Source organism: Pelodiscus sinensis, chromosome 28 (genome assembly GCF_049634645.1).
Source record: "Pelodiscus sinensis isolate JC-2024 chromosome 28, ASM4963464v1, whole genome shotgun sequence".
NCBI lineage: Eukaryota > Metazoa > Chordata > Testudines > Trionychidae > Pelodiscus > Pelodiscus sinensis.
This window is the reverse complement of record NC_134738.1, coordinates 9,004,179-9,026,627: the sequence shown is the minus strand read 5'-3', so window position 1 is coordinate 9,026,627 and position 22,449 is coordinate 9,004,179. Positions and strand designations below refer to the sequence as shown.

Genomic DNA, 22,449 nt, shown 5'->3' with positions numbered 1-22,449 from the left:
CGTTTTTATTTAATAGCCTTTATAGGAGAAATACAAATCCGTACTGAGAACAGCAGCTCTTTTTTGCCTAATTGGTTCACAGTCACTCTGACTCAAATAAGCCAACTACTTAAAAACTACTCAGGAGCCACAGTAAAGAAAGAAAATTATGGCTTCCTGTCATGACCAAATATTAAACACAGCACACACCTAATGACTCTATCACTCCCTGGGGAAGAAGCTTTATGAACAATAAAATCCCAGCAGAATTGCACTGTTTGGACTTGGGAGCCTCATTATAGGCTCACTGATCCAATACAATTTACAAGCTCAATGGTAAAAACCACCAAACATGGGGTTATAAATGGAACGCCCACAGAGAAATAAGCACCAGGTTCTTTAACGGGGAAGGAAATTAACTGAGAGGAGGAGGGGGAGGGATTGAAAAAGAGAAGCGCATTTGAGATGCAAGGGAAATAAGAGAAAGACATCACGGACATGAGAGAGACAAGGTAGGGGAGGTATTATCTTTTTTTGGACCAGTTTCTGTTGATGAAAGAAACAAACTTCTGAGCTTCCACTGCTACTAGAGATTTGTGTAAGCGTGAACCTTTGCTCTCTCATCTCTGGAGTCCGGTCCAGTAAGACACATTGTGTGTCTAGCACTGTGAACCCAAAATGGTTGCAACCACACTGTGAACATCAATGGAAATCCTAAACTCAACACTCCGAAGAAGTGGGCTATGCCCACGAAAGCTCATGATACCATCTATATGTTTTGTTAGTCTACAAAGTGCTTCCAGACTATTTGTTGTTTTTTAAGTTTATCAATAGAAATATTAGTTACATAAGCAGGCCCACAGACACGGAAAAGCCAAGGAGGCAGGTGCCACGGGGCCTGATGTTTCAAAGGAGTCCAGAGGTCCCAGCCGCCACCTCTGCTACTGCAGCTGTGGAGACAGCCAGAGCCCTGGGCCTCTTGGAACTGCTGCCAGCTCTGTGGGCTGGAAAGGGAGGCCCAGCAGTGTGATCCCGGTGTGCTAAGGGCAGGCTTACTACTCTTGACCCCATCCGTTCCACCTCACACCCCACCCAGAGTACTTACCCTCAGCCCCCATGGTGGCTGTCAGCCCTGTGTACATAAGAAAGAGGAAGGATGAGCAAGTAGTCAGAGCAGTAGCCTTGAACTCATGAGACCATAGTTTAATTCTGTGCTCTGCCACCGATGATCTAAATGACCTTGGGCAAGTCACTTAGGCCCAGATCCTGCAACTAATGGAAGTCAGCAACTTGAATACTTTGGAAATCAGGGCCTTAACCTCTTACTTTTTCAGTTTCCCATTTGTAGATTTGGTTTGCTAGCACTTCCCTGCCTCACTGGGATGTTGAGGGTAGATACATTACAGTTTCTGGTGCACTCATATCCTGCAGTACTTAGTGCTGATACAAGTATATAAACTTCAAAGTCTATCAATATGTCTTCTGGAAATTAGTGGACATTGGACCAGGCACTGAACAAGAGAAAAAGAGAGGAAACAGACACCACGTGCCAAATGGGAGGCCTTCAGGAATGAGCTACAAAGGGAATGAAGCAACTTAGCCTACAAAGGCAGGAATTGGGGATGTATAGAGGATGGGGATCCATCTCTCCCTCTTCCTCCTGCTTCCTGCCTTTGCACTAGGAACAGCTGGAGTTGTCAGCATGCTAGGACCACAGAAGGGATTAAAGAGAAATGAAATGGGAATCAGGAGACCATCACGAAGAGCAAGTTTGTGGAAGAAGAGATGACAAGTCCATAAATCAAGGTCTAGACCAGTGTTTCTTAAACGTTTTAAGACCGAGGAACACCAAACAATTTTTTTTATGAGGAACACCAAGGATTTTTTGTTGAGAAAAAAAAAAGCGGGGAGTGGAGCGGGAAAAAGTTATTCACCCCCTGCCCCCCCAAAAAAAAGTCGGGGGGGAAGTTAGAGCCAAAAAAATGTTGCCTGTCCCTTTAAAGGCAACCATTTTGAACTCTGTTGTTCTCTGCGGCACACCTCTGACTGCCTCGCAGCACACCGATGTACCACGGAACACAGTTTAAGAAACACTGGTCTAGACAGAGGATAAGATAGGAGGGTAGAAAAGTGCCAAGGAATAGGGAAGCATTTCGGAACAAGTACATGCAAAGGAAGCGTACGCTAGAGTAGCCATGTCAGACCATGGACGTGTGTCTAACATGGCTCTCCGCACTCCCCTGCTGTTGAACTCCCACCCCTCCAGCGTGGGTGGGACCAATGAATTGGATACTCATTTTGGCAAAGCACTGGTGGAGCTGATGACTGACCCAGCTATTCTCCACACAATCAGAACCGTTTGTCCGAATTATAAAGCCCACTATGCAAAAATATAATCCATAGGGTCCTCTGCCGTCCACATGGAATTTTAATTAATGGGAAACTCCATTCCAGTTTCAGTTTGTGTAGGGGGAGTCAACCCCTCTGGGTTTCAATCTGAGTTGGGGTGAAAGGAACTTAAATTTCCTCCAGGTTCCCGGGTCCCTGCCAGCTCTTTCAATAGCTCCCTGCTGGCTTTTGCCATAGCTTAGCCAATTCTTGCCAGAGCTGCACAGGGGGGCGCACCCCTTTACTTTCACCTCTGGTCTGAGTCATGGAACAAACACCCCCCCCCACACACACACACACACAAAACAGAGTTTTGCACGGTTTCTCTGCGAGAACAACATCCAGGCCAAATGTGTACATGAAACAATGTGCCCACAGGCTCAGCTAGCAGAATTTGAACCCTAGGACCCATCAGTACCAAAAGCACAAATCTTCCCGGTTTTCAGGAACATGCAACTAAATCGGTAGCCTGGGAGTCATAGAATCATAAAATCATAGAGCTGGAAGAGACCTCAGAAGGTCATCAAGTCCCGCCCCCTGCCCAAAGCAGGACCAATCCCAACTAAGTGGTGTCAGCGCACACCACTGCCGGGGAAGGATCAACCAGAAAGGAGAATGTACCCCATACGTCCCAAGTGTTTTCCACACTCACATGTGTGCATCCTGAAGGAAAACCAGTTGTACCATAAATACGACTCCCCCCAAATAACTGCCTTTAATGGCTACTCATACTCATCTCCTTCAGCCCTTCTTTTTTTGTCCCCTTAAGATCCTTATTATTAGCTGCTGCCAGGACACTTGATACCTTTACTCGATAGTTACACTGGTGTTGGTGCTTATGTAACCACCACCAGGCAGATTTGAACCTGGGACCTCTACAGCTTGAACTATAAAGCCAGCTGGCTCTCACCTTAGGCTGTAGAGCTCCCTTGGTCTTATCACTCATTGTCAGTGGTGTAAGTGCTACTACGTGGGATAGTGAACCACAGTAAGGCTGTGTCTACATTGGCACGATCGTGCGCAAAAGCAGCCACTTTTGCGCAAAAACTTGCTGCCTGTCTACACTGGCCACGAGTTCTTGCGCAAGTAAACTGAAGTTCTAATGTATGAAATCAGGGCTTCTTGTGCAAGAACTCTGATGCTCCCGCTCAGGAATAAGCCCTCTTGTGAAACTGTTCTTGCACAAGAGGCCAGTGTAGACAGGCAACATGAATTTCTTGCGCAAGAAAGCCCTATGGTTAAAATGGCCATCAGAGCTTTCTTGCGCAAGAGAGCATCTACACTGCCATGGATGCTCTTGAGCAAAAGCACATCTCTTGCACAAAGGAACATGCCAGTGTAGACGCTCTCTTTTGGAAGAGTTTTTGCACAAGAACTCTTCCACAAAAGAGTTCTTGTGCAACATCATGCCAGTGTAGATGTAGACGCAGTGTGTGGGTTACACTTAGACCAGGCAAATCCTCTCCTGCCCATTTAAGTCAAGGTTAAAACTCCCAGTGATTAATCAGCATGGCCAGCATTTCACTCATTGTGCCTTGCACGGTCAGACTTAGAGCTGGTTGATCAGGAATCTAACATGGGTTAACCAGGTAGCGATGCCTGTTATCTGGGACAGAGCACGAAGTGGCAAATATGGTTGGATTCTGTCCAAGCTGGCTGTCCAACTTCTGCTCTAGCCTCATTGGGTTTTATCAAATTGCACAGCTACTAAGCTCCTCGGGGACTTGTTTTTCTTACTCTGGTTTTCTTAAGCTTTCCCACCAGGGGTAGCAGTTGTCAGCATGGAGGGGGGAACGCTTTTAGGAAGAACTAAAGCTGAGCACCAACACGCAGCGTTGGACAGCTCACAGTTCTGGGATCAGAACTAGCTGAACTCAATGGAGCTATCTGAATTTACACCAACTGCTGCATGCTGCTAAAACCACCTCCAGGAACAATCTGGGACCCATCTCCCGCGCCGCTGCCTCCTGCTGCTTCCTACCTCTTATCCCGTCCCATCCGAAAAATACTGCTGCAAAACGGCATCATGTTCAGAATGCTTCAGTCTTCCTTTTCTTCTCCTAGCTAGGTACTTCTATGACTCAGTTCTGGGGCACTGTCATTTTTAATAGTGGGAGGGCAGGGGCTTAGTGGGGGACGGGTGGCAGAGGTGGGTCCTCAAAAGAGGGGGCATGCTTTGGGCACCCGTGGCTTCCCCCCACCTCTGCTTCTAGTGAATTTCTAGAAGTCCTGGATCCTACCACTGTGGTATCCAAGGTCCTCAGAATCCTTCATGTATTTATCACGAGCACATTTACCGGGCATTGCTCAGGTCTTAAAGGAGGGCTCAGGGTAGGGCCTGTGGGCATTGGGGGTGCAGGAGTCAGGGTGGGGGGGGTGAGGAGAGGCTGTAGGCAGGAGACTCTGTATGTGTGTGTGTGTGTGTGTGTGTGTAGGTGCATGTGTGTGTATGGCTGTGTGTGTGTTTGTGTGTGTAGGGGAATGGGGGTGCCGGGCCCCCCTACCCTGAGATTCTTACCAGGGCTGTTTGCTCTTCCCCTTCCTGTCCCTGTCAGGGAGTGAGCGCAAAGTGCACACCTTGACTGTCCCCTGCATTCCCCAGCCAGAGTGAGGAATACAGCAAACTGAGCACTTTCCCCTTGCTCCTTGAGGAAGGGGGACAGCCAGCAATGTCCCTGACAAACTCCCCCCGCCCTCCCTAACGGGCGACCAGGGGTGGGAGGCAAAGGGCTGGAGCAGTCCCAGAGGGAGAGCGTACCCCCAGCTAACCTATTTTCTCCTGTCTGGTGATTCTGTCTCTTTTCTGCATGGTTTTATAAGAAGCAATCCCGTTCCTATTTCCCTGGCCTGGCCAAACCCCGAGTTTGTTTAAAATTGGGATAAGAGGAAGCTGCGGACCATATTTGGTGAGGCACACACTAACCGTTTAGGAGGAGCTCTTGAACAAACAGACAAACTCTCCCAAATATGCGGTAGATCATCACAATGCCCTTGTGAGGTAGGGCAGTGCTATTAGCCCCATGGTAGAGATGGGGAAGCGAGGCACAGAAGGGTTCACAGGAAATCTGTGATGGAGCAGGAAACTGAATTTGGGTTTCCAGCGTCTCCAGCTTGCACCCTATTCACTGGCCCGTCCTTTCCCCTTTTTTCTGGCACATCCATTCAAGGAGATTCTTACGCTCCTTTTGACTCCGCTCCCTGGCAAATCCGTTGTCTAACCACATCATACACGCTGATTAAGTGAGACCCTGCAACCAGCAGCCAGTTTGCTTTGGTCCCCAGCTCAGCGACTGTTCTGCCGGTATTCGCTTTGAAAAGCAGCCTTTTCGAATCCAGAGTGTGCCAAAAAACTTGGGCTTGGTTTTGTTCTTTTTGTTCTTTTTTTTAAAGGACTAAGAAACCGCTTGTCAAATGACAGGGCTAGCGCGTTCTAACTTACTGACTTCTTGCAAACATCCAGTCTACTAAAAAATTCATAGAGAGACAGATGGCACAACAGCAGCTCCTTGCAGGAGTGCTGGGTTTAGCAGCAAACAAAGAACTTGGCCTGCCTCGGACAAGGGGCGAGATCACGGCAGGCTTTGGAGGGGTGAGGGGATAGCTGGAGGCAGGCTGCGGGGAGCAGCAGAGAGTTGTGTCTGCTTTACCCTCATAACTTCTCTCTGCAGCAGCAGTGCAGCTTCAGAGAGTCATTTACATCACCCTGGCAGCTTCACAGGTGGAAATTGGGGGGAGGGGGTGTTAATGAATAGAATTAAAAGAGGCCCAAATAGAGCAACTCCAGAGCTACCAAGTATTGAGAATTGCTGCTAGAAGTGGTGTATGAAAGAATAATAAAATGTCTACCCCAGGATCTTAAAGCCCTTCACAAAGATGAGTAATTACCATCATTTTGCCCTCAGGTGAAACTGAGGCACGCATAGTTAAGTGACTTGACTAAGGTTACAGAGTAAGTGTGTAGCATAACTAGGAATTCGACTCAGGTCTTTCATGCCCCACTGCTGTGCTTGAACCACTAGAAACTACCGCGTCCTTCTCAGCCATTCCTGCTTCCAAGGGTAGGAACAACAACCGAAATCATCAAAAGCAGAAAACAAATTCAAAGAGAAGGCCTGGCTATTTTCGAGCCACTAAGTGTTCTTCCACCACAGGAGTGGGCAATTGAAATCATGCATGTTTAAATCACAGTTGTCACTTGCAGCAAGACATGGAACAACACAACCCCACTCCGACGTTGGCATATCAAACCTAGCACGACAACATGCTACACCAACACCACAGTGGCATATTCATAGTATTTAGCAGCGACTGTCTTGCCCAAAGTGACTTTCAGTGGTTGTGAAATGTGCCAGACAGCCCTGGAGACTTCAGCCCTCTGCTTAGCCTTACAGCGGCTATGCAAACTCCTTCCCTGCTGCCCCATCTCTGCGGAGAAACGAGGACCATCCTCGAGCGAAAGAATGCAGTTCGGTCTCTTTGGCTCTCCTGCACAAACGCTAAGTGCTGCTGGATCGGGGTTTGTTACTAGCCCGACAAATGATTAAATATCGTCAGTGTGTCTCAGTGGACCAAATCTGTGGTGCACCCCCACCTACTGAAATTATAACACCAGGTACCCAGCTGTCATAACTTCACAGGCCTCAGCTAAGGATCTGGTTGTTTCTTTCTGCGGTAGTTCAGTGCATCACTAAACCAAGATAATACTCCCCCCAACCACTCTCTCAAATTCTGTGTCTCTCTTTTATCCCTGGGATTATCCTGGCTTCAATACTGAGCCAATCTGTGCAGTAGACCCTTTCCAGAACAATTCCCACTTCAGAAATGGAACTGGAACCCAGGGCCTCACTGAGCCAGATAAAAGACGTAGAGCTAGTAGCTTAAAGCTCAAGCGGCACTACAGTCATCAGAGAGAGAGAATCTCTGGTGTACGCACAAGGCAACGTGTATTCCAGCACACCTGGAGCACACACGAGTGAGATCAGGGCGTTATTGTGCTAGGCGCTGCACAAAACAGCACCTAGAGAAAGGGATAGTCCCTACATCTGAATAGACACGGCAGAGAAAAGATGGGAGACAAAAGGATTATCAGCTTCAGTCTGCAGATGGAGATCTGAGCCAATTGCGCCACAGGGAGTCTATGGCAGAACAACGGAGAGAGCCCACATGTGTCTTGGGACATGTCTACACTACGCAGACGGTTGCCGCTACCGATCCGGGGTTTGATTTAGTAGGTCTAGTACAGTGATCGCCAACCAGTCGATCGGGATCGACTGGTAGATCTTGGAGCCTCTGACAGGTGATCCTGACAGGTTTGGTCAAGAAGCTGTCAAGTGCCAGCATTTCAGCTGCCCTCCACCCACTGCTGCCCTTCTCCTGCCCTTTGTCTTGGAGCTGTCCCCTCAGAAGCCTCCTGCTTAAAGGGCAGGGGAGAGAGAAGAGGATGCTTATGTCAGGGTGCCCCCTCTCCCACTCTGTGTCCTACCTCCAAGAGCAGAGAGGGGGCACAACAGGTCTTGGGATGGAGTTTGCTGGCCGAGCCGGGTCAGGGCAGGGGTGAGCTTGCCTTATACCCACTGCACCACCACCCAGGAGCCACCTGAGGTAAGCAGGGCCCAGCTGGAGCCCACATCCCGAAACCCTGCCCCAGTCATGAACCCCCTCCTACACCTCAAGCCCCTCCCCTAGCCCCGAGCACTGCATCCAAATGCCCTGCCGAAGCCTGCACCTAGAATCCTTTCCAGCATCCCAACTGCCTGCCCCAAGCTCAGCTCAGAGCCCCTCTCACACTTCAAATCCCTTAATTCAAGTCCAGAGCCTGCACCCCAACCCTCTGCCCTAGACTGGTGAAAGTGAGGGTGAAAGTGAGTGGGGGGCGGGGCCTCAGAGAACGGGCACAAAGGAGGCGGGGCAAGGGTATGTGGGTGTGATGTAGATCTTGGATTGCACTTAAATTAAAAAAGTGATCTCGTGCTTAAAAAGGTTGGAGACCCCGGGTCTAGTATAAAACCACTAATTCGAATTGAGAGGGTGCCCCTGTTGGTGCTCCTCACAAGGACTAAGGAGCATTTGCTTCTGTTGACCTTCCGCTGTGTGGACGATGATTTAAGATATGCCGACTTAAGTCGGCCTTCCCCTTTATAGATGTGCCCTCGCAGCCCAGTGCTTTACCTAAAAGACCAATTTTCCTTTTCAGTTGCACTCCAGGCCCTGAAAAAATAACCAGATGCACTGATATCCAGAAGACAGACACAACACCAACCACTGTTTCCGATGATACAGACACAACACAAACCACCATTTCCACTCGGGAAGTTTCATTTTCAAGACGAAGGCTTTAGAATTTTCCAAAAATCGGCCTCAAGAATTTCAGCACTGTTTTACTGTCATCCCACATTTCCTTCAGCATATGAGAAAATCTTAGTCTCTTGTACAACACCCTAAATTCCTGAGGGTGCCATAATACTTTGCAACAGCACTAAGTGTCTTTTCAGCCATGGGAAAGACTCCAGCTTGGCTTTGGCTGAACATGATAATTTCACAGAGCTCAGAATGTTACCAAGATCCTAGATGATAGCTTAAAAAATAAAGCAAGGGGAAGGATACAAAAGAGGCTACAACCTTTCAGGAACTATTCTGGACAGGGCTGAGGTTAACATTAAAGCATGAACACACTGAGAGTACATCTACACAGCAGCGTTATTTCAGAATAACTGACGTCATATTTCAGAATAACTACACTACAAGGCTGTGTCTAGACTGCATCCCTTTTCCGTAAAAAGGATGCAGATTAGACACATCACAATTGCAAATGAAGCGGGGATTTAAATCCCCCTGCTTCATTTGCATAAAAATGGCTGCCGCTTTTTTCTGGCTCGGAGCTTTGCTGGAAAAAAGCGCCAGTCTAGATCCTTAAAATAAGGAATAAGGGATCTTTCAGAAAAGGCTTTATTTTCTGAAAGATCCACATCTAGACTGGCGCGTTTTTCCGGCAAAGCTCCGACCTGGAAAAAAGCGGCAGCCATTTTTATGCAAATGAAGCGGGGGGATTTAAATCCCGGCTTCATTTGCAATTGCGATGTGTCTAATCTGCATCCCTTTTACGGAAAAGGGATACAGTCTAGACACAGCCCAAGCCTTTATTTTGAAATCATGTTGAGCTGGAAGACTTCTTACTCCAACTCCTGGTAACCCTTGTTTCACGAGGAGTAAGGGAAATGGAAGGAAGAGTGTACTTCCTTCAACTTCCTGCTGTGTAGACAATGCCAAAAGCCGAATTAAGCTATTTCGACTTAAGCTACACAATCGATGTCACTGAAGTTGCATCTCTTAATTCGACTTCAGCCCTGCTGTGTAGACGTACCCTGAGATATGAACATAGTGAAACCAGTGGAGTTTCATCTGTTTGCCCTAGTTGGAGATCTGACCCTTTCTGTACTCATAAGGCTGTGATAGCAGCACTGTGGGATTTAGGGTAGCAAGATTCCTCATTAAAAGGGCAGTGTATATTTTGCATTCATAGAATCATAGAATAATAGGACTGGAAGGGACCTCGAGAGGTCATCGAGTCCAGCCCCCCGCCCTCAAGGCAGGACCAAGCTCCACCTACACCATCCCTGACAGATGTCTATCTAACCTGTTCTTAAATATCTCCAGAGAGGGAGATTCCACCACCTCCCTTGGCAATTTATTCCAATATTTGACCACCCTGACAGTTAGGAATTTTTTCCTAATGTCCAATCTAAACCTCCCCTGCTGCACTTTAAGCCCATTACTCCTTGTCCTGTCCTCAGAAACCAAGAGGAACAAATTTTCGCCTTCCTCCTTGTGACACCCTTTTAGATATTTGAAAACCGCTATCATGTCCCCCCTTAATCTTCTTTTTTCCAAACTAAACAAGCCCAGTTCATGAAGCCTGGCTTCATAGGTCATGTTCTCTAGACCTTTAATCATTCTTGTCGCTCTTCTCTGTACCCTTTCCAATTTCTCCACATCTTTCTTGAAATGTGGCGCCCAGAACTGGACACAGTACTCCAGCTGAGGCCTAACTAGTGCAGAGTAGAGCGGCAGAATGACTTCACGAGTTTTGCTTACAACACACCTGTTGATACAACCTAGAATCATATTTGCTTTTTTTGCAACAGCATCACACTGTTGACTCATAGCTACCATTAATGGTAGCTATGAGTCAGATTGTGATCTCAGTTACACTGGTGTAAATCTGTTGTGTTTCCATTCGAGTCAAGGCAGCATCTTCAGATTGGGACCAGGGTAAATGAGATCGGAATCTGGCCTACAGAGAAGGGAAAAAAAACACAGAGGGGAAATTTACTGATTTCATTCCAAAAAACACCCCTTTCGCACCATGTTCCAGATACCAAGAAATAGACGCTCAACAATCGGAACAAATCCTGCCCGGCCCAACAACAACTGAAAGAACTTTTCACCGCTGGGAGAGCACAGCCAAAGTGACACTCCAACCAACATCCTGCTGACAACATTATCCGCGCGCTAACGAGTAGACACAAAGCTATGAGTTAGGAAGCACGGGGGGAGGGAAGAGTCTTCCTGCCAATAACAGCTCTGCACACCTGCCTGCCCCCAAAACCGCAACAACCCTTCAGTTTTTTGCTGAGCAAGTGATTTCCTCTGGTGAAGCTAGAATGAGCCTTTAGGGGGATTTTGCATCAGCATTCGCATGGAGGGGACGGGACCTATTAGGTAACCGACAGATAGTTGCCCAGGGAGATGGCTGGATGGTGAATGTAAGCAAGGCAACATTCATGCTCCAATTCATATTTTTAAAAAAAGAAACATTGGTTGCCAAGATTGAGAGGAAGCTACCTACTAGGTCCTTAGGAACTAAATAGCATCCCAAAGCAAAGGTTACAGAAGAATTGTGTTGTTGGTTGGTTTGTTGTTTTTTTTTTTTCAGCATGAGGATTTTTGGATTCTGTTCAGGGCCGCCTGGTGTTATTTTTTCCACTGAACTATTTCCCCCTGTTTAAAAATATAAGCGCAAGATGCCAGTGACTCAGCAGCAGAAGTCACGGTGTTGTCATGCACTACATGGGTGGAATTTACAACATGCCGGGTTAGGAGTGCAGGCAAAACACAATTGAAGGGGATGGGTTGTAACATTCTAAAATACTCTGATCAAACACAGGGGAGGGCCAGGTCCTCAGATGTCATACTCTGGCACAACTCCAATGGAGTTGCACTGATTTCTGCCAGCTGATGATCTGGGCCAAGAATTCAGCATCTTGGCTGAATCTGAGGGCACGGTCAGATTAGCATGTTGTCAGATGGAAGATCACAACCTGCATCCACATGGGAATAGACTTTGGACTAGCTGGTCCAAGCACTCTTAAGTGAGCATCCTACAAGTTTTGTTTGGGGTCTTAATCTTCACTTCACTAATGGCCACAATGTCTGGGGAATCTGCAGGAACCAAAAGGGCACTCAACATATCTTGCATGGTAGGTGCGCTGTGAAGACGAGCAATCAATGGGTAGGACTAAAAAGTGTTTGGTTTCTTCCCCAACCACACTGCTGCCTTTTGTGATGCAGCATTGTTTGATTCATTCTATGCTGCAAGATGGAATCTGGTTTTAGCCATCTTAAAATCCAGTCCCTTACACCCTGCTAGGAATTACAATGCAGATGGGCCTTCCCATTTACCAATCACCATTTTCTCACTAACGCTGACAGCAACAACAGTGCATATGAACTGAATGAGTTAGAAAGGGAATGCTAGTGCTTCATATTCAATCCAGCCAGTCTCTTGGGCTATGTCTAGACTGCAGGCTTCTTTCGAAAGAGGCTCTTTCGAAAGCATCTTTCGAAAGAGCCTCTTTCGAAAGATCGCGTCTAGACTGCAGGCGGATCTTTCGAAAGAGCAATCCGCTTTTTCGAAAGAGAGCACCCAGCGAGTCTGCATGCTCTCTTTTGAAGAAGCCCTATTTACATTGAAGAACGCCTTCTTTCGAAAGAGGAACTTTCAAAAGAAGGCGTTCTTCCTCGTGAAACGAGGTTTACCGCCATCGAAAGAAAAGCCGCGTTCTTTCGAAATAATTTCGAAAGAACGCGGCTTGAGTCTGGACGCAGGGGAAGTTTTTTCGGGAAAAGGCTACTTTTCCCGAAAAAAAACCCTGAGTCTGGACACAGCCTTGGTGGCCTCTCTTTTCCTTCCCTTCTGAGGGGAGATTCTAGTCGTGTCTCATGTCTCTCACCAATTCATTCCAGACATGGGTTAGCTGAACACCACAATTTCTTCACTCTCCTTTCTTCCTCCATTTTTGGTCCTTTCTTTAGGCCGGATCCTGCAGTCCTCGCTCAAGACAAGACTAATATTAACTACGATGATTAAAGGTCTAGAAAACATGACCTATGAGGGAAGACTGAAAGAACTGGGCTTGTTTAGTTTAGAAAGGAGAAGACTGAGAGGAGACTTGGCAGCAGTTTTCAAGTACCTAAAGAGTGTTACAAAGAGGAGGGAGAAAAACTGTTCTCTTTGGCCTCTGAGGGAAGGACAAGAAGCAATGGGCTTAAATTGCAGCAAGGGAGGTTTAGGTTGGACATTAGGAAAAACTTCCTAACTGTCAGCGTGGTTAAACACTGGAATAAATTGCCGAGGGAGGTTGTGGAATCTCCATCACTGGAGATATTTAAGAGTGGGTTGGACAGACACCTGTCAGGAATGATCTACCTGGTGCTTGGTCCTGCGGTGAGGGCAGGGGACTGGACTTGATGACTTCTCGAGGTTCCTTCCACTTCTAGGCTATGTCTACACTCGCGGCTTCTTGCGCAAGAACATCTTGCGCAAGAGTTCTTGTGCAAGAAGTCTTGTGCAGGAAAATGTCCACACTGCCATGTGCCTTTGTGCAAGAGCTCCCATGGCAGTGTGGACGCTGTCTTGCACAAGAAAGCTCCGACGGCCATTTTAGCCATAGGGCTTTCTTGCGCAAGAAATCCCTGCGGAGCGTCCACACTGCCCTCTTGCGCAAGAGCTCCTGCACAAGAGGGCTCACACCTGTCAAGAAAGAGCGTAACTCTTGCACAAGAAGCCCTCTCTTACCACGCCGTACTGTAAATTTACTTGCGCAAGAGCGGGCGGGCAGTGCAGACGCTCTGCGGATTCTTGTGCAAGAAAGGCCATACTTGCGCAAGAAGCCGCGAGTGTAGACATAGCCCTAGTGTGCTATGATTGTACTATGAAAAGAAAGGAATCCCTCCCCCCACAAGTTCAAATCTGCAGAATCAAGGACTCTCCATGTGGCATCAGTCACCTGTGTCAGAGGACCCCAGGTAATGGGATGAGCCCCAGGCTGGGCTAGGTGTCGCACTGCAGGTTGGACGACACTGCGCTTCACTGGTGACCTGGGACTGTGCTAAAATAAGAGACTTCAGCACATTTCTGGGCCATATTAAAGCACTGATCAGCCCCATCCACCCTGCAGAACAGAACCATGCCACATGGTAAGTGAATCCCACCCTCCTAATCAGAGGGAACTCTGCTGATAGACAAGATCTCTGTCATCATGCCTGATGTGTGTGTGTCTGTGTGTGTGTGATCGTGCCTGATGTGTGTGTCTCTGTGTGTATGTGTCTGTGTGGGTGATTGTGCCTGATGTGTGTGTGTGTCTGTGTATGTGATCATGCCTGATGTGTGTGTGTGTGTGTGTGTGTGTGTGTGTGTGTGTGTGTGTGTGTGTGTGTGTGTGTGTAGATGGAACTTTTGCTCCTTGCCTTTCAGTCCAGAGCCAAAGTGGCCTTCAAGGAAGCGATGTTCACTAATCAAAGAAATTCTAAGTTCCAACACAGTTGCTACATTGTAAAAAGGTCAACCTCCATATTTACAGATTGCTTCAACCCAACTCTGAGAATAGTTTTAAAGTTAAAATAGTGCACACAGGAAGCCAACATTAAACTAACAAATCATTATTTAGCATAATCATTTAAAAAAACCCCTCTCTTCAAATACACATGCATACGATGGTCCACTACCCATCGGCATGTGTGACTGGAGGAATGTATTCTGCCTTGCAGGAGCCATGTTCCACCTGGTACAGAATGACTAGCCGCAGCAGTCTGCTTTCTGCCAAAGAGCAAGGTAAAATCTCTGAAAATAATTAGAATCTAGCTTTCTAACATACATGCATTTGGGGTGGGTCATTCACTGACTCTAGTTTTATTGTTCAGTTTGAAAATCCTAAAGGGGCTTTTACTTCTTGAGAAAGGATCTGATTTGCCAGATTCTGGGAAATTAAATGTAGGCTAGGCATAGCATTGGTAGGATTTATTCTATTTACATTATAGTATCACTTTGGTTAAGGCTATCCTTGCCCTGGAGAGCTCATAATCCACATGGACACAATAGACAAAGGGTGAGAAGGAAAACAGAGAGGTGAGCAATTTGCCCATGATGCAGCTCAGTGGCAGAGTGGGAAAAGAAGTCCCTAGACCACACTGCTCTCCAGTGGAAGGGCATATTCCACCAGCATTACTCCAGCTCTGATCTGGAGGCCAGCCATTAAAGAGAAGTGTAATGCATTAACTGTTTCAGCTAAGGGCTTGTCTCCACTTACCGGGAGATCGATGCTGCAGAGAGCATTCTCCCAGAGTTTGATTTAGTGGGTCTAGTAAGGACCCATTAAATCAACCACTGATCGTGCTCCCATCGACTCCAGTATTCCACCAGGTCATGAGGAATAAGGGAAGTCAATGGAAGAGTTTCTCCCATTGACCTTCTGCAGTGGGGATGCTGTGGTAAGTTGAGCTAAGGTCCATCAGCTCCATTACACTATTCACATAGCTGGAGTTGTGTCTGTTTGGCGGAAAGTCCCCCTCATGGCTGCCAAAGAGAGAAGAATGCTTCATATGAAACAGTCAACAGAGTATTCTGGTGGGAACAGTCTTTGGCCCCCTAAGGTCCTGTGCAGAGTTTAACATGTGGCAGAATTCTCACCAATGAAGACTGGGGTGAAAGGACTTCATGACACTTATGCATTCAGAGGTCCCTTGGAAATGAACTATTACAAAGGCTGAGTAAGGAAGAAAAGCCCTGGGCTCTCTGTATAATAGTAGGTATGTTAAAATGGTTAACCGGTGAAATGATAATAAGTCTGTAAGGGTACGTCTAGATTACAGGGTTTTGTCGACAGAAGTTTTGTTGACAGATACTGTCAACAAAGCTTCTGTCGACAAAGAGCGTCTAGACGACATCCAGTTCTGTCGACAAAGCAAGCCGCTTTGTCAACATAACAGTGTGGACGCAAAGGGCAGTGTGGATGCAGAACTCTGTCGACAAAAGGCGTTATTCCTCGTAGAATGAGGTTTACATACGTCGACAAAACTCCTGAGTTCTGTCGACGTTATGTCGACATAACTCAAAGGCGGTGTGAACGCAGGTATAGTTTTGTCGACAAAAGTCCACTTTTGTCGACAAAACCCTGTAGTCTAGACACACCCTTAGGGTAGCCATGTTAGTCTGTAACTACTCATTTTTATGGTTAAATGATAGCACTTCACTGGTTAAGCCTTTTAACCTAGGTCCCACCACCTGATCCATCAGCATAGCTCCATCCCAGTGCAGCTGGCCACCCCCAGAGCTAACTAGCAAGGGCCAGTTACCCAGTAAGCATACTGGTAAGCCTCACGCATACTCGTTAGCATCCCTATGTAATAATAAAATACAGGACTATGTAGCACTTTAAAGACTAACAAGATGGTTTAAAGTGCTGCATAGTCCTGTATTTTGTTTCAGCTACACCAGACTAACACGGCTACATTTCTATCACTATGTAATAATAGTTTGCCTTGCATAGTATTGTACATTCACAGATCTCAAAATCACATAAAGCAGCACAAACCCTATTTTACAGATGGGGAAACTGAGGTGCAGAGAGGGAAAGTAACTTGCCCCAAGATCACTCAGCAAGTCTGGGGCAGAACCAGGAATAGGACCTAGAGCTTCTGACTCGTCATCCAATGTCTCCCTCGTTGCAATGGACAAACCTCAAGAAGTTCAGAACTGAGACTGGAAAATTCTCAGCTACAGACTCAAACCAGACTTCAGATCAGCCAAAATTAGGCTAGAAATTGTGCGGACAAGCTCAGTCTGACCTTTCCCGCTCTTCTTTTTCTAGCCAGAATACTGGGGTTCCATCTTTGGTCTCAGCCACAAGGTGAAAGTGCAGAAATAAAGGCAAAGGAAAAAAGAGCTAAAAAAATTCAGAATCTTCATAAAGGATTGGGATCAAATTGATTACAGTAGAGTCCCGATTATCCGACCTTCCGCTTTATCCGACATAGCCGTACCACTGCTGCTTTGTCTGGCAGTGCGCCTGGTCCCAGCCCACTGTGGCCAGGCCACTCCATTGCCTGTCGTGGTGATGCATGCTATGGGGAGTTGGGGGCCTTTCTCTTGACACAAGACCTCTTGGGGTGCAACGGGGGTGACACAGGGGAAGCCACGTAGACTGCTCTGTGCTCAGACCGAGCCACTCTCCAGAGGCTCCTGCAGCCAGGCCACGCCGGCCCAGCTGCGCTAGCGACGCTTGCTTGGGGGTGACACGCAGCCTCGGCCCTGCCTGCGGATTGGCACAGCCTTGTTCCAGGGCCACATGGCCACCACTTCCTGCTCCTGCTCCTCCCTTTGCACGGCGGGAACTAGGCCGGGAAGCTGCGGCCCTTTCAAACCCAGCCCTGACTCCAGGGGACCAGTGTGTGAGATCCAGCCACGGGGCGCGTGCGGGGCTGACGGGCGCTGCCACCGGGAGGCAGGGAAGGGGCCGAGCCACGGCCGTTGTTGGCTGCTTTGTCTCTGAGCTGTTCGGGGTGCAGCACAGTGGCAGCCCACAGCAGGGTGGGAGCCCCCTGAGCCGCTTGCAGGGCACAGCTGCTGCGGGGGGTGATTAAGGGGAGGGCTGGCTAAAGCGGTCTGGACCCCCCTCACAATACAGCAAAGAATTTTATCACACCCCAGGCCATTTCTGTATTATCCAACACTTTTGTTACTCCGACCACCTATTGGTCCTGTTTAGATGGGATAATTGGGACTCTAATGTAGTAAAAATAAGAGGAAAGGGAATTATAGATACTTCTTCAAACTAGCTTGACCATTCTCGATTCCAATATCAATGCAGATGAAATAGAGATGTCCTAATAACGTTACGTTACATGCACTGAATGCAGGAATAACAGAGGAATAAAATATTTGGACTTGTGGTCCATCTCCTCCAGTTTCCTACCTCCAGCTATGGCCACTATCACAGCAGAACAAGAAACACTTCAATAGGTAGCTATAGAATAACCTGTCCCCAGGAATCGTTTCCTCCTAGCCCCGATATCCAGACAAAGCATTTGCCGTGAAGAACGAGGGCGTAAGATCTCTCTACATAGGACACTCAATTGTGTATTTTTTATTATTTACCAAAAGAGTGCTGCATATTCTTGTTTTTAAATCCTGCTAAGCTTTTGGCCTCAATATCTTGTCAATGAATTCCACAGGCTAATTGCATGCAGTGCAAAAAAAAAACCTTCCTTTTCTATCAGTTTCGAATTTGCCTCCTTACATTTTCACTGAATATATACTCACACACATTTCCCACTCAGAAACCGAAGGCCAAGAAATATGTGAAATTGATGTTCTGCATAAGATTTATGGTAATTCCAAAACCATGCATTTAAAACCTGGATAATGTGTTTCCCAAAAAAGCCGCAACTGCAACATCATTATTTTGTTAAGGAATTTTAATGAAGCTGCCAGGTTACTTGAAACTTTATCTATTCCAGTGATCCAGCTGGACCCCATCCCAGGTGAATAGACGGTATTCGGAAACTTACCATGCACAGAATACTTGGTCAGATTTAAATTGGTCTATGTAGGGCAGCATTAAAATAAGAAACTCTACCAAGGAAAGCCCAGCCTTTCTGAAAATAACCAGTCCTGCAGCTAGCACGTTAGGACTCAAAGCATCAAAGCAGAGCAGACTGACAGAGAGCCGTCGAGGGAGAGCCCTGGATGTCTCCACACGAAGCCAGCAGTGTGGCTAGGTTTGCTGGGTGGCGTGGAAGAGAGAGCTTTATGTCCTACCTGTCAATGATCACAGGATCCGAGGGAGTCTCGTTTCTGTTGCCACAACTTTTCTTTTCGCAGCATCGGCTGGAGAGGAGAGGAAACCAAAATGAGAGTATGTCCGTGAGTATTCATGGCAAAGCAATGAACTCTAAGCCTTGCTCAGCTGAACTGAAGGGCGCAATGGAGGGTTTAAGTAGCATCCAGAAAATTCAGAGATTTTCAAAAGGGGACTGGGGATCTCTGAACGGTCCCCAACTCCCATTCAATGTCAGAGGGATTTAAACACTTGGCTCCCTTTTGTCTCCTTTGAAAATCTCCTCCAAAAGAGAAAGCAATATTGTCACACTTGATAGTAAGGCGCCATTTATTAATGTTTAACAGATGTTGTAAGCATGTAATAGACATGAGCAGCATGTGTGATAGATGGTTATAAGCCCACCAGTAGAAGGCATCACAGTTGATGACAAATCATGGTTAAAAGCAACCTAACAACATGTTGGACTCTGTAAGAAATGACTGACCATTTATTCTACATGATTAACCTTCTTTATAACTAGGAATGTAATATAAAGGCTATACAATGTGTCCAGCAATGTGATAGCTTAGAAATTGCATGTCTCGGCCTATTTCTGATGCACGTACAATATAATCTGGACTCAGTGTACCAACATACAAGTTCTCTTTTATAGGTACAATACAATGGGTGTATCTGGGGCTTTGCAAAATAACCAGGTCCCTGCCCCAAAGGGATACAATAAGTAAAGTACTGCAGAGGGACTTGATTTAAAATATACACACAGGCATACTGAGTGTGTGCATCTACGCTTGCAGACAGATATACCAGCACACATATCTTCTACAAAGAAGCAATGAGTAGTCCGGTAGCACCTTAGAAACTAACAAAAATATATATTTAGTATCATGAGCTTTCGTAGGCAAAACCCACTCATCTGAGGAAGTGGGTTTTGCCCCTCAAAGCTCATGATACTAAATATATATTTTTGTAAGTGTCCACAGTGCTACAGGACTACTCGTTTCTTTAAAATTACAGACTAACATGGCTATCCTCTGAGACTTTTATATATGCTACAAGAGAGCTGCAGTGCTACTCTGGGAGGTAACAGAGCACTATTAACTCTAAATGCCATCAGCATTGATAGGGTGCTTGGCACCAGATCATGGTACATGCCCATTCTGTCTGAAAAACCAAGCGTAGGATCCTTCTCTGACATATATCGCTTCACTGATTTCAATGGGGCTAGACCAATTTATGCCAACTAAGGATCTGGCAACTTGACGCATATTTGGGAGGGAGTGGAGAAATTTCTATCTCTATATAGCGGCAGCATGCAAGCCCGTTAGACCTGTGAAGAGAACCCTGATGCTGTGGTAAATCAAAGTTCCAATTGACAAAACCAGGAAGCTGGCTGCGGGAAACAACATTTATCACCACAATTGCTGAACATTTAAGCACACGGTATCAAAATTCCCATCTGCCCCAACAGTCGGCTTCTGCATAAAAGCAAGCCACGAGTCCCGTTGCCTTTTCATGAAGTGACTTGGATTTACGCTAAAGTAAGAGTGAGCTGGATTGGGCCCAAACGGTTGAGTTTTATGTGCAGTGGTTTTGAGGGGGCTGAATGCATTTTCAAAATTCCTAGTTAGCCTGAATTCAGCTCCTTTCCACAGGGAATTGCCCTGACCAGAGGAAAAACAGATAAAAATGCAGGAGTGAGTCCAAGGCAACGCAATATGAAGGATTAATGCTCTTGAAGTCGATAATATTCAGATATAAAATGCTTAAAATATAAACATGGACATAAAACTTCCCGCCTCCCAGTTATTCAGCATTTCAAGTCCGTGCATTCCATCTGCAAGTTGTAGCGTGGCAGGAACTCCATGGCTTTGTGAGTTTACACGGCCCAGCAAGGTGGGGATGCAACAAGAAGATCTCTTTCGTTAGCAGTTCGAATGTGAACTATTTTGACACTTTTTACATTCCTTTGCCTCAGTCCTGCAGTTTTTCATTAAGTCCATTCCTTTTCAGATAAAGGATTCACTAGATTTTTTTTTTAGAAAAAAAGTCCCTGGGGCACGTATAAATTGTCAGAGTTCCATTACTTTCAGTAAAGCTCCCCCAAATGCTGCCATTTCTGTCTTTTGTTTCTGAGTCTCACAAGGGTAGCTGTGTTAGTCTGTAACTTAAAAAAACTTAAAAAAATCAACGAGTGATCCCATAGCACCTTAGAGACTAACAAATATATATTTATATATACAGTATCATGAGCTTTTATGGGTACAACCCTCTTCAAATGAGTGGAGCAAAAGGGACAGAAACACCCCAAAATTTAGGGTTTGTCCCTTTTGCTGCACTCATCTGAAGAAGTGGGTTGTACCCATAAAAGCTCAAGATTAGATATAGATATAGATATAGATATAGATATAGATATAGATATAGATATAGATATAGATATAGATATAGATATATGTGTGTGTGTGTGTGTGTGTGTGCGTGTTAGTCTCCAAGGGTATGTCTACAATGTCTACATTTTTTGAGGAGTAACATTAGTTCAGACTAAGAGCTTTAGTCCGAACTAACGCGTCCCGGCGCGCACTTCCTGGTTCGAATCAGCTGTGATTCAAACTAGCGCGCCGGCGAGATCATGTTAATGGAGCGCGGGATATTTAAATCCCCGCTTCATTAACTAGTTCGATTGTCTCCATTTGCATCCCTAGTTCGAACTAGGGATGCAGTGTAGACATACCCTAAGGGTTCACTTACACAGCAGGGTTTAACTCAAAATAAGCTTCACACATTGAGCTATGTCAATTGCATTGCTTATTTCGAAATTGGGAACATCTACACTCAGCACTTATTTCGAAATAAAGCACTCTTCCTCAGACTTCCCTTACTCCGTGTACAATGAGGGTTGCAGGAGTCAGAGTACGAAATCCTCCAGCTTGACCGTATTTCAACATTATTTCAAAATAACTGCCTGCTGTGTATATGCGGACTAAGTTATTTCAAAATAATGCTAGTTATTTTTAAATAATGTTGTTGTATAAATATACCCTAAGGAGCTATAGGACTACTCATTGTTATTTTCAGTTTGTTTTTGGGGAGTTTTTTTATTGCACCTTTCATAAGATTCACTGCCCAATGGCCATTTCTACCAAGTTTCTTACTTTTGTAAGAAAGTTGAAGATTTCAGATTTTCCAAAGAAAAAACCTAACACAACACTCTCATTCAGAAGAGTAGAGGGTTGATTTCTATTTTAAGCCACACATTTTATGACCAATTGGAGATTAAATGAGGAGCAAATCTCTGATTGTTTTTAATGTAGCATGCAGTTTGCCACTATCAAACAAAAAAAGTCTTAGCTTAGTTTTTAAAAAAGTTTTATACTGGTGCAGGGTTTTTTTATTGCTAACTGAAACAAAAAAATCATTGTCTTTCTTTGCAGTAATACCAGCAAGACACCCTATGGACATATAACTCATACAGATTATCTATCCACAGGCACTTTGGATTAGAACGTCACAACAACACTCAAACATAAAGCATAGTACCTACACCAAATCTCATTGTCCACACATGCTTCCAGGAAAAGTTGTCATCACACTGTAGATTTGTTTAGATTATATTACATGGATTTGGGAGGCAACGTAACTGCTTCCTGGTATGAACCTATCTCATTGTTAGAATTAGTTTGCATACTTTGTTACCACATTTATGAGCTTGGAAGTATTATATATTACTAAAATATGTGTTTGACCTGAGGAGGTGCAAGCACTTTGTAAATATTCATTTTCTCATTGTTTGCCTCCACTGTAGCACATTTTGTTAGATGACTAAACTATTTCCTCTCACCTCTGTACTTTCTGAGCCCCAGAACATATGAAATGTTTTATCCTGAAAGCACCACCTCTTTCCATAAGAAAACAAGTCCAAGTTGTGGATTGAATTATTTCCAAAATGTGAGATTATGCCCGTCAAAAGTTT

General features: G+C 45.8%; 1 protein-coding gene and 1 long non-coding RNA gene across 3 annotated transcripts in view; both read right to left on the bottom strand.

Annotated features, from left to right (window-relative positions):
- EBF2 (EBF transcription factor 2) overlaps positions 1 to 22,449 on the bottom strand; it is a 213,612-nt gene that overhangs the window by 182,542 nt on the left and 8,621 nt on the right. For both annotated transcript variants that reach the window (XM_006114184.4, XM_014569061.3), the window contains exon 6: positions 18,461 to 18,529. In XM_006114184.4, the coding sequence (XP_006114246.1) occupies positions 18,461 to 18,529 (69 nt within the window). The remainder of the gene's footprint in view (positions 1 to 18,460; positions 18,530 to 22,449) is intronic.
- Positions 11,172 to 18,454, bottom strand: LOC142820963 (uncharacterized). The gene is made up of 2 exons (XR_012898002.1): positions 12,533 to 18,454; positions 11,172 to 12,147 (listed from the first exon to the last, which is right to left on the bottom strand). It is a non-coding gene; the product is annotated as an uncharacterized LOC142820963 (long non-coding RNA).